The sequence below is a fragment of the Culex quinquefasciatus genome, chromosome 2 (genome assembly GCF_015732765.1).
Source record: "Culex quinquefasciatus strain JHB chromosome 2, VPISU_Cqui_1.0_pri_paternal, whole genome shotgun sequence".
Lineage (NCBI taxonomy): Eukaryota > Metazoa > Arthropoda > Insecta > Diptera > Culicidae > Culex > Culex quinquefasciatus.
Window position 1 is genome coordinate 126302197 of NC_051862.1, and position 15716 is coordinate 126317912.

Here is a 15716-nt window from a genome sequence, read left to right on the forward strand (position 1 = left end):
AGTAAGCGAGTAGACAAGATTCCATTTATTGTAAAATCAGGTAATATAAAAAAACTCATTTTTCCAGGAAATGTCCATTCCAGGAAACGTCCATTCCGGGAAATTTCATTCCGAATAACATCCATTCCGGATAATGTCCATTCTGGATAACGTCCATTCCGGAAAACGTCCATTCCGGAAAATGTCCATTCTGGGAAATGGAATTCCGGAAATTGTCATAGAATCAGAAAAGACGGGTGAGCTGTCACGACTGCAGCGCCATCAGCGCCGGGTGAGTGGATGCCGAAACAAAATTGCATTTGAAATAACCGTTTTTGGAGGACAATGGATCGGTGTCCCGTCTGTGTGTCTGTGACTGTAGTATTAAATGTTGTTTATTCTTGCTATAAAAGGTTTATTTTCAAATTAAAAGTAAAAAACTTTTACCAATACAACGATTTTGTTCCATAAATGCATGGTAGTATCAAAAACGTTCCAACTTTTAAATTGAAAAGTTTGAACTTTCTACGAATATTCACCAACGCGAACTTTCAATCCAACAAACTACTGAAGATCGAAGCAATCTGCGACCACTAATCAGTTTTTATGTTCATTAGCAATTAAACCTTTTCCCCACGAAGACGTGTTTTCACTGAGCATAACCACTCCCATTAGGTTATGGGCCCAGAAGTGGGAAGAAAAGTTTAGAAGTTTCTGGAAGCGAAAATTGAAGAAGTTCTGCAAGCAGTTTTCTGAAGTTCCGTACCGTCAAGATGGCGCAAGCTACAGGACCATGCTCGGTGGCCGAGAGGCTAATTGGCCGGGAGAATTGGTGCACCTGGAAGTTTGGAATGCAGTCCTATCTGGAGGCGGAGGAGCTGTGGGTTGCCGTGGAGCCGAACAAGAAGGCCGACGGTTCGTACGAAGCTGTTGATGCGGCAAAGAACCGGAAAGCTCGCGGCAGGATTATTTCTGGCCTCGACCCTTCGATCTACGTACATGTGCAGGGGACAAAAACGGCCAAGGAAGCGTGGGACAAGCTGGAGAAGACCTACGAGGACCGCGGATTGATGCGGCGCTGGGGCTTACTCCACAAGCTGATGACCACGAACCTAGCCAACTCCGTATCCATGGAAGCGTACGTGACGAGGATGGTTGCTACCGCAAATCAACTAGCTGGTGTTGGTTTCCCGATCGGCGAGGAGTGGCTCGGAATGCTGTTGCTAGCAGGCCTGCCTGAGTCCTACAAACCGATGGTTATGGCTCTGCAAAACTCCGGAGAGGCAATTACGGGTGATTTGATCAAGACCAAGTTGCTCCAGGAGGAACATGAGCCAGCGGAAAACGCCAGTGACCCAGCATTTGCTATCAGTTGGCCAGGTAACAAACAAGATCACCATGGAAACCGGGCAAAGGGTCCGAAGTGTCACGCTTGCCAGAAGTATGGACACATCGCGCGGAACTGCCCCGAGAAAACGTCGTCTACGATGTCACCGGATAAGGAGAGAAGCAAGCCGGGACGTGCCTTCGGTGCTGTACTGACGACGGGGAACGAGAGCAAACCTGAAGATTGGTTTTTCGATTCCGGAGCCAGTCGTCATTTGACCAGAACGAAATCGTTGCTGCACGACGTTCAGCGGGCAAACGGTAAGATGGTCGCTGCCAACAAGGAAGGAATGCAGGTCGTCGCGAAGGGCACTGCTGTGATCAACACGACCTGTGGAGAAGAAATCAACGTTACCGATGTGCAGCTGATACCAGGACTGGCAGCCAACCTACTGTCCGTGAGTAAGATCGTCGATAAAGGATACACTGTAGTTTTCCGACGCAACGGTTGCGAGGTGCTAGACGAGGAAGGCATTTGTGTCGCGACCGGAAGTCGGTCGGATGGGCTGTTCAAGCTGGAGCAGGAAAAGCTCAGGGTGCTCACGTGTCGCAGCAGACAACGGAGGCGCAGAAGAGCGCGTAACGGGTCACCATGTACAGTCGTGAAGTTGGACTATGAAGATGGAACAAAGGAGGTCGACGAGGTATCCGTTGTAAGTTCGAACGAGGATGCTGAAGACTCCGTGACACTTCCTGCGCTCCCGCCGCGAACCCCTTTTAACCCACCCGTGTCACCGGCGTGGTTGCGCAGCGGTAGGGAGCGCGTATCTTCAGGCAAGTACAATGAATTCGCTAACATGTGCAGTGGTCAGCGTTCCCCACGTGTTTCAGGAGGCCAGAAGTCGGACGGACCGTCCACTCCAGTTGTTCTGCGTGTGACGTCGTCGAGTCGAAGACCGGTGGATGGTAGTTTCCAGTACCCGACACACGACGACCCGAACGTGCACAAGGCCACACTGACTCAGGACATCTCCAACGGCTGGAGACGTGCCATGCAGGAGGAGTACAACGCTCACAGGACCTGGGAGATGACCAACCTGCAAGGCGGAGTCTATGGCCCTGTCCTTGGCTGCGGTAGCCCTGGCGTGTATCGACATCCAACCTCGTTTTATGAGGGGCACGTTGGAATGTGTCGATGTCGATGTGATCTACATCAAGGCTAAGTTGCAGATAGCTGATGGATTGGTCGAGCCGTTGAAGAAACAGGAGGTCGATCTACATCATGCTGTCTTAGATTTAAGTGATCGCTGTTTGAGGAGGAGTACTGAAGATCGAAGCAATCTGCGACCACTAATCAGTTTTTATGTTCATTAGCAATTAAACCTTTTCCCCACGAAGACGTGTTTTCACTGAGCATAACCACTCCCATTACAAACGATCTTTTTAAATTTAGAGTATTTTTTCTTTGTGTGTACATAATCTCGTAACTTCCATCCGGTTGCTCTTCTGATTCACAAAATTCCCCCACTCAGAAGTGGGAATCAAAAAAGGACTCTTTTGGCCGCCCATCGTTTAGTATACGAACAAAAAAAGCACGAAGAACTTATTTTTTCAGCGAAAACTTTAATATCATCAGATCCAAAATGTTTCAAAACGAGTCACTTCCGAGGTCACTTCAGCAGCAAAAAATAGGGTACGTTATCCATTAGTGGACCCCTTTCCTATAGTGGACCCTCTGAAGGGTTTTTGATGAAAAATTCAATAAAATCACAATTTCAAGCGTGTTGTTGTCTACAAATCTTTTATTTGGCATGTTCAGCATCATTAAAAACAATGTTGACTGACATTGAATTGTCCTTTTCACAAAAATAATTGTTTTGAGTTCGATATCTGAAATCAGCCATGGCCACTAGCATTTTCACAACAAAACTGCATTTATATTTTTTGATTGAATTAACTATCCAATCATTTTTTGACTGATTATTTAACTTCAGCAAGTCGAAATAATGTAAGTTTAAGGATCTTTACTAAAATTAAGCGAAGACCTGTCATTTTCGAGCAAAAATTAGGGGGGTCCAATATAGGACAACGAAATCCAAACTTTTCCAAAAATGGACCCCTGTTAATTTAACCTTCAAAAATGAAGAAAACTGTGTATTCAAGCAAAAGTTTCTCTAAAACATACAATAAATGCTTGTTGTTATCAACCTAAACGCATATTTTTTCAATAATGAGTATAAATATAGCTGTTTTCATGTTAAAAGTACCAAAAATGCTGAAGCCGTAAGAATTTATAATTAATCAAAACTATAGTTAATTGTACTTAACTGAAACATAATAATTGCAGTTTGAAATGATATTTTATGATAATAAATCAATAACAAAACATTTAAATAAACATAGGTGGTTTTAAAGGCAACTGTAAACAAATCTATTATTTAGTTTCGGTCAACCATTTATGTAATTAATATGGAAAAAAATCATAAATTCAAAAATTCAAAAATTACTTATTTTTTTTAAATTATTTTTACGTTTTCTCTGATCTTTTTCGGAAATAAATGTGTTTAAATGTCTGTTAGGTTTTTTGTTGTTTAAAACCAAATTTATTAACAAAACATATTTGTTTATGATAAAAAGTGAGTAGAATCCATCTTTTATTCATTATATCTATCATTAGACCTACACCATGCATCAAAACATCAAATATTGGTTAAATTTGGTATAAAAATAACAGTTTGCCTATAGTGGACCCGGGTCCACAATCGGATTATGGACCCGGGTCCACTATAGGAAAAGGGGGTCCATAACAACACGCAGAAAAATCTTTTGTAGAATCAGCCTGTACGAGGTTTGAATCAACAAATTTTTTGTTGAATATAGGGGAAATTCTCGTATGTTTGGCAGGTCAAGCACTCGCTCCTAATTCCATCCAATTTGCTGATTTACACTATTTTAACAACTAATTTTGCAAAACTTTTGATAAAAACTTGCTTGCTCACTTCTTATTGAGCTATTTACCACTCGATTTCAGTTGAAAACGCTTTTAATTAGCTTTATTTGAATGTCAAAGTTCTGATCTGCCAACATTAGAGGCACGCTGGAATTAGATGCTGTTCCCCTAATCAACGCCGATTTTGCGTTGCAACAAACCTTGATTTTCTCAATTCCACAAAAGTCTTTTGTTGTTTTGAAAAAGCTGCTTTGACGTTTAGCGTTGATTCAACAAAAATCATGATTTTCAAATCAACAAAATGTTTTGTTGATTCAAATATGCCTTATTTTTCTGCGTGAAGGCAAAAAAAACTTTTTTTCAAATGGCTAATTTTCTGCTCAAAAACAAATAACTGATGAAACAAATAGTCAAAATTGTTCAAAAGATTGTGGTTTGGTTGAGCGTTTTAGCAGAATGCATTACTGTTCAAAAGACTTCAGATTTCATTGTTTTGTACAAAGGGTTAAAATAATAAAAAAATGTGAAAAATGTGTTTCGGCTCTACTAGGGGGTCCACTAATGGTTAAAATACCCTATGGGGTCGTGCATAAACCACGTGGCCTTTTTTTGGAGAAATTTTGACCCCCCCCCCTCCCCCCTCATGGTTTTCGTGGTTTCACGCCAACCCCCCCCCCCTATATGGCCACGTGGTTTTTTCCTCCCAGGTGAAAAATCTTAAAAAAAAACAAAATAAGTATAGATTTCAAAAATGTTTATCCACAAATGAAGTACCGTCAGAGGTGGTGACTTTTGGTCAAAAAACGATATTACTGTTGTTATTTTAATACAATAAAATCATTTCAAATTATATCGAAATAAATTTTGTTGGGGAATGCTCCTGAATTTACCAACATTTTCCCAGAATATGGCTAGTAGTCCAATCGTTTTAAAATTAACTCAAACTCACCCTTTAGAGAGGGTGACATTGAGTCAAACAGAAAACAACACCATTAAAACCAATTTAATATTATATAAAAAAAAAACTGAAATTCACTTAAAAGTGTGAAAAAAGTATGATATCACAAAGTTTAAGGTAAATAATAACAGTATAACAATTTATTGAAATGGTACAGAAAGTAAAAAATACTCTCAACAAAACAAGCAACTTAGTAAAACATATGTATTCAAAATTATGGAATTGTAGTGCAATTAATTGCATCCAGAATAAATGTGCTTTAAGAATTAAAGCTATTTTGATATATAAACAGCATTCATGATTTAATTTAAATGCGCTTTAAAATATTTTCTAAAAATCGAAATTAATTAAATAGAAAAGTTTTGTTTCAGGAAAAAAATAATTTCATTTTATTTTAAGGAAAATATCTAGTTATGAAAGCTTAAATATCTAGTTAATAACTGCAACTAATTTAAAAAAAAGTTACCTAAAAGTAGCTATAACTTGAAAACGGTGCACTTTATGAAAATTTCACTAATGTACTTTTAGATTGCAAATTCGATTTTACATCGAAAAATAAAATTGAAATTAAGTTGCGGTCAATACTTCGATTTTTTTTAATCAGTATTGATTCAAAAATTCATAACTCGAACAACGATTTTTTGCCCGTTCTGAAAATTTCTGAAATGTTGGCAAAATTAAAAAAAAAAATAAAAATAGTGTTTTTTTGCAAATCATGTTTTAGTGAAAAAAAGTGAAATTAAAAATCAGCAAAGTAAATTACCATTTACCATTTTTTTCAGTGTAGTCCTTATCCATACCTACAACTTTGCTGAAGACACCAAATCGATCAAAAATTTCTTTAAAAGATACAGATTTTTAATTTTCATTGCTGCCAAATTTGTATGGAAAACTATATGGACAAACTAATGATGCAAAATGGCTTGGGCACCAAAAAAAGGTTTCAGACGGATTAAAAAAATCAAAAAATTAAAATTTAAGAATAAAGACCGATTTTGTATAGAATTGCTCGAAAATCGATTTCGTGTCTTTGGAAAATTTGTAGACAACGCGCTAAAAATCATTCTTTTAGTCATGGACATCCAAATTGTTTAAGTCTTACTCTTACTTTAAATTGATTTTGCTATCGACTAAGTGTTTTGATAAATTTAAAAAAGATTAAGCTAAAATTTATTTATTATTTTACATTTTTTTCAGTTGTTTAAATAGGCAATTATCTGCGATTTAAGATTTTTGATCCAACTTTTGGTTGGAGATATTACCTCAAAATAAATACAAAAAAAAAAATAAATAAGTTAATTTTTCAATCTTTTCAATATCTTTGAAACTATTAACACTGGGACGCCCAACGCATGTCCCACGGATGCCAAAGCCTCCCTAAAACGTTGGAACGGTAACTTCAACTCACAGGTTTTCGGGCTTGTCTCCGCGGATTTTCGGGCGATTTTTTTTATCAGAGCAAACAAAAGTTGGAACAACGTTTTTGATCGCATAAATTACAGATTTGATCATATCGAGTTCTGCAAAGTTTAAGGATCATCTAGACATCCTTATAATTCACTCAAAAAAATGGCCCGAGAACCAGCGAGTTGAAAGTACCGTTCCATCTTTTTTAATGAATTTTATTTATGTTGATCTTGACGGCATTGTATTGAAATTTATTTCACAAATTGATATTGGCATTTGAAAATTAAGTGACTCTTTAAAACTTAAATTATTTTAATGTGTCTATATATTTGAGTGGTTTTATCTCAAATATGAAGTTGAGGGCAGGGCTGTGGAGTCGGAGTCGGAGTCGGAGCCGGAGTCGGTGGAGTCGGGTCTTTTTGGGGACCTGGAGTCGGAGTCGGAGTCGGAGTCGTCAAAACTCGAACAGCTGGAGTCGGAGTCGGAGCCGGAGTCGGCTAAATTTTAAAAGCTGGAGTCGGAGTCGGAGTCGGAGCCGAAGAATTCTGATAACCCGGAGTCGGAGTCGGAGCCGGAGTTGTCTTAAATTTAACAAAAAATATGTTTTTTCTAATGTTCAGTATTACCTATAGAACAGCTTAATTTACAAAACATCTTATATTTTTAATTGATTTTTCAGATCAGTTTATGAAACTTTTTATTGAGATTGAAAAGCTCTAATTGTGTTATTACACTATAATCACTAAATGATAACCTCTTACCCAAGTATGTAGTATCATAATTTAAAAAATAATAAAAAAATATTGGTTATGTAGTCAGACATATCTAATTGATTCATGAATGCTTCCTTTTGCCTATATTTATGTGCATTTTCAATTCAAATTTGACCAAATTTCATCCAGTTATTTCTGAAAAAAGTACACAAACAGTCATCTTTTACCCCGATAGCATATGTCTTGAAAGTTTTAAGTTAAATCATTTTTTAGGAAAAAATTACGAGGTACATAAAAAGATTATAAATAGTAATCACTGTTTTTGCAAATCGAAAAAAGTCACAGACAGTTTAACTTTTGTAACAAATAATCAACGAAAATAACAATCTCTTACATGGAACTCAACATGCGCATTTTGTTTAATAATAATAATAATAATAATAATCTTTATTTCATTTCAATTCATAATGCATTCCATAATTCCCCTAGTGAACATTAGTTCTTTTAAAGGGTTTTTATGTTATGTTAAGGGTGTTGTGTTTTCTTGTGTCGTGTTGTGTTGTGTGTTGTGGTGTGTAGCTGGTAACACTTTATTATTTTAATTCAATTCATCGCTTAGATCTAACGTACAATAAAGTTGTTTAAATTTTCACGTGTATAAATTGTTAATTTTCTTTTGAATTCATTGACTGTGAGTGCTTCTTTCATGTTTTCCGGGAGTTCGTTGTATAGGGTTGGTCCTCGGATTTTGAATCTTCTTCTTCCTAGTTCAGTACGAAATCCTGTCCTCCTTAAATCAGTTGATCCTCGGGTGTAGTGGTCGTGGATAGCAGCTTCAAACTCCCAATTGTGATGAATGTTGACGTTGTTTAAGATCCGGTACATAATTACTGCGACTGACTGTGTGTAGAGGCCAAACATTGGCAGGATTTTGTGCTGTGGCATTGAATAGAGTTCACGTGTTGGATGTAGAAAGGGTAGCTTGTAGACAGCCTTAATACAGCGGTTTTGTTGCACTTGAAGTTCTTTTAAGTAGACTTTGGGACACGAGCCCCAAACTGCAATGGCGTATCGGTAACGGCTGTGAATGTATGCTAAGTAGATTTTCAGGAGCACATGGTGTGGGACGCTTCTAGACAGTCTCCTGAGGATTCCGCACAGTGATGAGCACTTTGCAATAACTTGCCGCACATGATTGTCCCAGTTGAATCGGTTGTCGAGGTAGACGCCCAAGTACTTAAAACATGCTACTTCTTCGATGACTGTGTTGCGTACACTAAGTGAGGATATTCTGGCAATTGTGAATGCAGAAATCTAAAAATCATCATTTTAGTTTTGCTGAGGTTCAAAGCCAGAAGATTGTTTTCCAGGTAGTTGAACACTAACTCCATGTCTTCCTTCATTTGTTGTACTACTACAACCGGTGATGGGCATGCGTACGAAATGGCGGTGTCGTCGGCAAAGAGTCGGGTCTTACCGTGGAGCTGCAGTTTAGACATATCGTTGACGTAGATCAGAAACAGTAGCGGTCCGAGAACGCTTCCTTGGGAACTCCACAACGAACAAACTGGATCTCACTGCGGATTCCAGACACGACGACTTGCTGTATGCGGTCGGACAGGTAGCTTTGTAGAAGGGCGTTCGGTAATCCGCGTAATCCACACGACTCTAACTTTTTCAGCAACATTTGGTGGTTTATCGTGTCGAATGCTTTGGAGAGGTCCAAGAAGATCGAGCCAGCAGACAGTTTATCATCGAGTGTTTTGGAAACTTCGTCAACAAGCTCAAGTATGGCTACTTCTGTCGATGAACCCTTACGGAAGCCAAATTGATGGCGATATAGCTGTTCAGTGGCGATTAGGAAGTTGTAGATTCTGGCAAAAAGCAGCTTCTCGAAGACCTTGTTCAAGACAGGAAGCACTGAGATAGGCCTGTAGTTTGACGGGTTAGTAACTGAGTACAAGAAAATCAAAGTGTTGCATTTGAAATAATTGAAACTAACAAAAAATATCAAAACAAGTTGCAACAAATTTTTAAATAATCATTGATTGTTGATGTTGATGTTGATTTTAGGTAAACTATTTTGATATCGTTGCAAATTATCGTTGAACAAATCTCAAGAATTCAGTACAAAAATGAACTAATAAAAAAAATGTGTAGAACAAAATATAGGATTTTAATTTTTTCAAATATTATTAAAAAAAACAAAATCAAAATATTATCAACTGGTACGAATTTTCTCATAGTGTTTGTCTTACGCCAATATGACGGAAGGTGATAATCATTGCATATCAATGGTACATTGAAAAAGAAATATTTGTGACCTAGAAAATATTTTACTTGTGGATATTTGTTTTTATTATATTTTAAGTTTTTTCATATATTTTGATGGAGGCGCAAGATCATTCGTAAAGCTTCGTTTTAGGTGAAGATTTACGAAGTATCGTGCGCCTCCTTTTTAAGGAATATAAAATTTTAAAATTAAAATAAATTAAAAATTTCCAGAGTTAAATATTTTCCATGTCACAGATATTTGAAAATGGCATCTTAAGCGTCCTTTCCACGAAGAAATTGTTTAGATACATTGATTTGCAATAATAATCTCCTTCAGCCATGGCGTGATGTCCATGTACGTCTTAAAAAAAAAAACAAAAAAAAAATTTCGTTTAAAATTGTCATTTAAAAGCAAGGTGCCTGTCACTGTACTTCTTACAAATGTCAGCCTGAATGTGAGCAAATTGAATTTTAATGTTCAATAGATCATTAAGGCCAGGTTTCTTTTAGTAATTCATTCAAAAACAACATTTAATATTTAAATTTATTAGCTTTGAAAAAAATATTTTCAAATTTGAGGTTAAGCAAATAAATCCAAATTTACTTACAAAACTTCTTCTCAAAATGATATTTTTTTGATTTCTGTTTCCATAACGTATAAAACTTGTATTCTAGAAACTTTTTTTCCGTTTATTTTCTTTACTTTAATTTTACTTAACTTATTTTTCTTGAGAAAAACATGACGCTTAGAGAGTATTTAAATAATCCTTTGATCAATGTTTTAAAAAATAATTAACTAATAATAGTTAACTAACTTTTGAAACTTTTCAAAATATGTGGAGTCGGAGTCGGAGTCGGAGCCAACCATTTGTTGAAAGCTGGCGTCGGAGTCGGAGTCGGAGTCGGCTAGAGTTGGTAGGCCGGAGTCGGAGTCGGAGTCGGAGCCAACCATTTGTTGAAAGCTGGAGCCGGAGTCGGAGTCGGAGTCGGCTAATCTGAGAAAGCCGGAGTCGGAGTCAGAGTCGGAGTCGTTTGAAATATGACCCGACTCCGCAGCCCTGGTTGAGGGTATACAGTCATCCCACATATTCGGAACACCCACAAATTCGGAACACTTTTATGATAATTTGTCAATAGCATACCAAAAGTAGCTTTTCTGTCGACCTTACTATTTTTAGAACCTTCATTTGGGTATTATCTTGCTATTTCACTAGTAAAAGTAGTGCTTTTTGAACAAAAAACTTCATTCCAAGACTATTTTGTCCAGAGCAGCAAAACACTGCCTTCTAATGGCCTGTTTCATAATTGTGGGATGTTATTGTGCCTCCCACAATTGTGAAACACCTGAATTTAACTGATATTTTCATAAAAAAGTTATCAAACCAACTAAGCTTGAGTCTTATTGGTTTTAGTGTGTGAAGTCATTATTTGGTAATAAATATGTACTCCTGGAGAGAAAAAAAAGTTTGTTTACATTCGTAAGAAAAAAGTGTTCCGAATTTGTGGATTTCAAGGGTCAAAGTAATTCTTCAAAAACTTCATATAAAAGTTAAAATTTGCAGATGGTCGAAACAGCATTCGAAATATCGCAAGAAAAGCTTTCAAATGAAGGTAAAAGCGAATCATTAAGTTTAATTATCGATTTGCTATGATTTTTTGAACATTGGCCGTTCTGGAAACCGTGCCGAATATGTGGGATGACTGTAGTATATTTTCTCAGCTTAAAGAAAAACTAATATTTTAGGAAAGGGCACCTTTGGCCCCTATTTTTTTATCTTCAAATTAATTGAGAAACAAAAACAATGTTTGCTTGAAGCTCGTTTTTTTTTCTCTAAAAATCTAAAATGTTTGCCCATGTTTCTCTTTGGCTCAATAGATGGTCCCTATTAACATAAAAAAATACCTACAACTTTGACAATGGATAGTAAACGTGTATTTTATGAAATGTTATGTAATATAACAATCCAAATTGTGTAACCCATGAAAAAAGGAATATATTTTATATCAAAATATTCATCAAATTTTTTGGTGAATCTTAAAGTATGTATCGTTCGTTTTTTCGTTACTGGTTGTTTTTAATGTTAGACGTTTCACTTGCAAATGAGGTAGTGAAACTGAAATTTTCGCGATAATCCTGAAATTGGGGTTTTAGTTTCTTTGAACTTAAAAAAATATTGCATGAGAGAGGAGATATAAGATATCTTGAGTTTGTTTTAAGTTTCAAAAGGAAATCTTTCGATTAAGATTCTTCGATCACTTATAGGACCAGCTACGGTAATTAGCTAAGATCTGAGATTTTGATTTTTTTTTTCGCAGAGAATCATTTTTAGACACTTCATTTAAAATACATATTTAGTTTTTTGCCTTGTTACGAAAATCTTATAAAATTGTCAGTTATTTTTTTAAGTTGTTCCAAAATAGAACTATCGAAGACTACATCTACTTTCAATGCAAATTTGCAAGCACATTTTAGCTACTTGATACCATCAACAAAAAAAATGAAATTGTGTTTGCATTTTGGTACGCATTTTTTAGGGTATATTAACTTTGGATACTGTCTCTTTATTTTTTAACAGCTTTTAAACTTTTGCAAAACGTAGTTACATGAGTATTAAAAAGTGTACATTCAATTACAGGCTCAAAGTATTGATATATATATATAATTCAATATTGAATTGGAAAATATTATGACATTGAAATATAAGTAATAATTTTAAACACAATAATTGTATGGTTTTGAAGTGTAACAAAAATGTATGCATATAAGTAAATTCAAAGCGCGTATTTTTTTGTTTTTTTTTAAGAAAAGATTTTTTTATAAAGGCCCCGTGGTCAGCCGTCGACCTCCCCCATGGCTTTTCATGGTTTTTTCGGTCGGATTTGGACCCCTCCCCCTAAGGAGACCACGTGGTTTATGCACGACCCCTATCTCACGATTGAGCTTGAACAAAGCCTTCTACTTTGTTTATGTTTACATCTGTAGTGCAGTTGATAATCACGTTACGCATTCTGTCTTTTCAGCACCCAGGGCGGCATTAAAGGTCTTCTTCTAACCTAACCTTGATTTTCCATTGTTAGTTCCCGGAATATTCTTGTAGGTAAAAGAAAAAGTGGCCACAGGTTCCGGAAGCCAGCTTGGGTGGCACTTTACGACGTCATCCTCGTCGTCATTGTTATGTTGTTTTTGTCGCTTTCGGGAGAAGCCAACTCTAGCCCAAAAATTACGATAGTCGACAGTCACAAAACACGCAAAAGTGCATCAAATGTGGCCAAAAATATTTTGTTAGCTTATTTATTAGATCAATAAACGAGAATAAATGATGTTTTATGTTTTAAATCAATCGAAAATCGTCTTTTAATTATAAAAACGGCAAAAAACCAGGTGCGATAAAAATTACCCAGATCTGTGTAAAATTTTACACAGATTCATGGTTGAAATATTACACAGATTGGACAGACAACGGCTGAACACAGATCGGTGTACAAGGCGTTTACACAGATTCTGTGTATTCCTGGTTTTGGGCAATCTGTGTTAAATTTTACACGGATCTGTGTTGTCTGGATTTTGCCTGAGGTTAAGTTCCGAGCTTTTCTCCTTTATTGAAGTGTAATCCCACGTCAAAAACAAACATGCTAGTACCACCGACTAGTACTTCACTTTACAATAATAAAGTTCTAGTACCTCCATAAAATTTGAAGCTGAAAAAAATCAGTCACACACGCAAAGCCGACATTAGTCTTTTAAGACTTAAAATTAGGCTTTATCGAACCTAACCGTGTTAAGTCTTTTTAAGCCTAATGATGGGTTAGTCTTAAAAAGACTAGTTTCGTTTTAGTACGAAAAAGGCTAAATTTTAGGCTTATTGTTATCGTCAAAAAGCCTAAATTTTAGTCTTTTTCGAGAATGCGAGGGGATCAGAGCGGACATAATTCAAGATGGCGGAACTTGATTAAGACTTATTTTTAGGCCTAAAAAGACTTATTTATAGGTTCAAAAGACTAATTTTTAGGCTTTTGCAGGAAATGGGAGGGGATCAAAGCGGACATAATCCAAGATGGCGGAACTTGATTAAGATTTATTTTTAGGCCTAAAAAGACTTATTTAAAGGTTTAAAAGACTAATTTTTAGGCTTTGGCAGGGAATGGGAGGGGTCAAAGCGGACACAATCTAAGATGGCGGAACTTGATTAAGACTTATTTTTAGGCCTAAAAAGACTTATTTAAAGGTTTAAAAGACTAATTTTTAGGCTTTTGCAGGAAATGGGAGGGGTCAAAGCGGACATAATCCAAGATGGCGGAACTTGATTAAGACTTATTTTTAGGCCTAAAAAGACTTATTTATAGGTATAAAAGACTAATTTTTAGGCTTTTGCAGGAAATGGGAGGGGATCAAAGCGGACATAATCCAAGATGGCGGAACTTGATTAAGACTTATTTTTAGGCCTAAAAAGACTTATTTAAAGGTTTAAAAGACTAATTTTTAGGCTTTTGCAGGAAATGGGAGGGGATCAAAGCGGACATAATCCAAGATGGCGGAACTTGATTAAGACTTATTTTTAGGCCTAAAAAGACTTATTTAAAGGTTTAAAAGACTAATTTTTAGGCTTTTGCAGGGAATGCGAGGGGTCAAAGCGGACACAATCCAAGATGGCGGAACTTGCTTAAGACTTATTTTTAGGCCTAAAAAGACTTATTTAAAGGTATTGTGGTGCTCTAATCAACACTCTCCACGCTACTCCAGATCAGACTGACTCTGTTGATGTTTTCTTCCCTAATCCCTGTCCTCAACCTCACATGACAGCTTACCGCTCTTCGCTCAGGGCTGTACTCAATCACTCCCACTGACATTGGTGTCAGGGCCGTACTCAGATACCACATCTCTCCCTTTTTATGATAGATTAGATTTACAGCTTTATCCTATTATTTCTGGATCACAGTTTACAGACTAGTAATAATAGATAATTTTTAAGATAATTTGCAGTTGAGTCAAGAGCCTTTAAGTAAGAACTTTCAGGTATACCTGGTTTACATTGTCACTAATTTCCTCCTCATACCAAACGCTAAGTCGACCCTTACCCTTACTTGGCCCTTACTCCTTTTTTTAAAAATTTCGATTATTTTCTAAAGTCTCCTTTGAGACTGATTCTTTGTCTCCATTGAAACTCTTTTTTTTTAATCTTCTTTGAGACTGGTTCCTTCTCTTCCTTGAGACACTTTTTTAAAGTCTCCTTTGAGACTGATCCTTGTCTTCCTTGAGACACTTTTTTAAAGTCTCCTTTGAGACTGATCCTTGTCTTCCTTGAGACACTTTTTTAAAGTCTCCTTTGAGACTGATCCTTGTCTTCCTTGAGACACTTTTTTAAAGTCTCCTTTGAGACTGATCCTTGTCTTCCTTGAGACACTTTTTTAAAGTCTCCCTTGAGACTGATCCTTGTCTTCCTTGAGACACTTTTTTAAAGTCTCCTTTGAGACTGATCCTTGTCTTCTTTGAGACACTTTTTTTAAGTCTCCTTTGAGACTGATCCTTCAGTCCTTCTGTTGTTTTTGAATCTTTCGTGACCACCAAGTTTCAATCACCCTTGAGACTGATCACTGTTTACGGGACTCCGTTCAAACATTACGATTTTCGTATCATGCAAACGGAAAACTTTTTCTTTCCCTGTATTTGTTTACAAGAAGAGCAAACTCATTCCGTGTCATCTACGAATTCTCATCAAAAAGATCCCATAGATCTGCATTTTCCAGACGCTCTTTCCATTTGGAATAATTACGCAAACTACCCGTACCAAGGGCAACGAATTACCACTTACAACACTCACAACACTCCAAGGAATCGTCAAAAACCACTTAGAATGCAGCTGTATCTAGAGCTGTATCCATCTCGGGCTTCCCTTCACCCGTCATCGGCTTTTCTTCTGATTGGAACCGTTCTTTTATCACACTAAACTTTTCAATCCGGATTCCAAGCCTTGGCTATAGGCGGAGGACAACGGAGCCTTGCCCCTTCACCCAACGAAAAACCACAACCACATTTTTCTCTACTTTTTCCTGTAAACAAAAAAATCACAAATCACTCAGAATCAATTTTTCCTCGTCGCCATTGTGGTGC

General features: G+C 36.8%; 1 protein-coding gene across 1 annotated transcript; it reads left to right on the forward strand.

Moving 5' to 3' along the window:
• The first annotated feature begins 1372 nt into the window (after nucleotides 1-1372).
• On the forward strand, nucleotides 1373-2702 carry LOC119767327. The gene is made up of 2 exons (XM_038255699.1): nucleotides 1373-2018; nucleotides 2178-2702. The coding sequence occupies exons 1-2, from the start codon at nucleotides 1467-1469 to the stop codon at nucleotides 2526-2528; spliced, it is 903 nt and encodes a 300-aa protein (XP_038111627.1). The 5' UTR covers nucleotides 1373-1466; the 3' UTR covers nucleotides 2529-2702.
• The last annotated feature ends 13014 nt before the right edge of the window (nucleotides 2703-15716 follow it).

Coding starts and splice junctions, on each gene's coding strand:
- LOC119767327 (XM_038255699.1), top strand. CDS start 1,467: ATGTCACCGGATAAGGAGAGAAGCAAGCCGGGACGTGCCTTCGGTGCT. Junction 2,019..2,177: donor AGGTCGACGAGGTATCCGTT/GTAAGTTCGAAC, acceptor TGCAGTGGTCAG/CGTTCCCCACGTGTTTCAGG.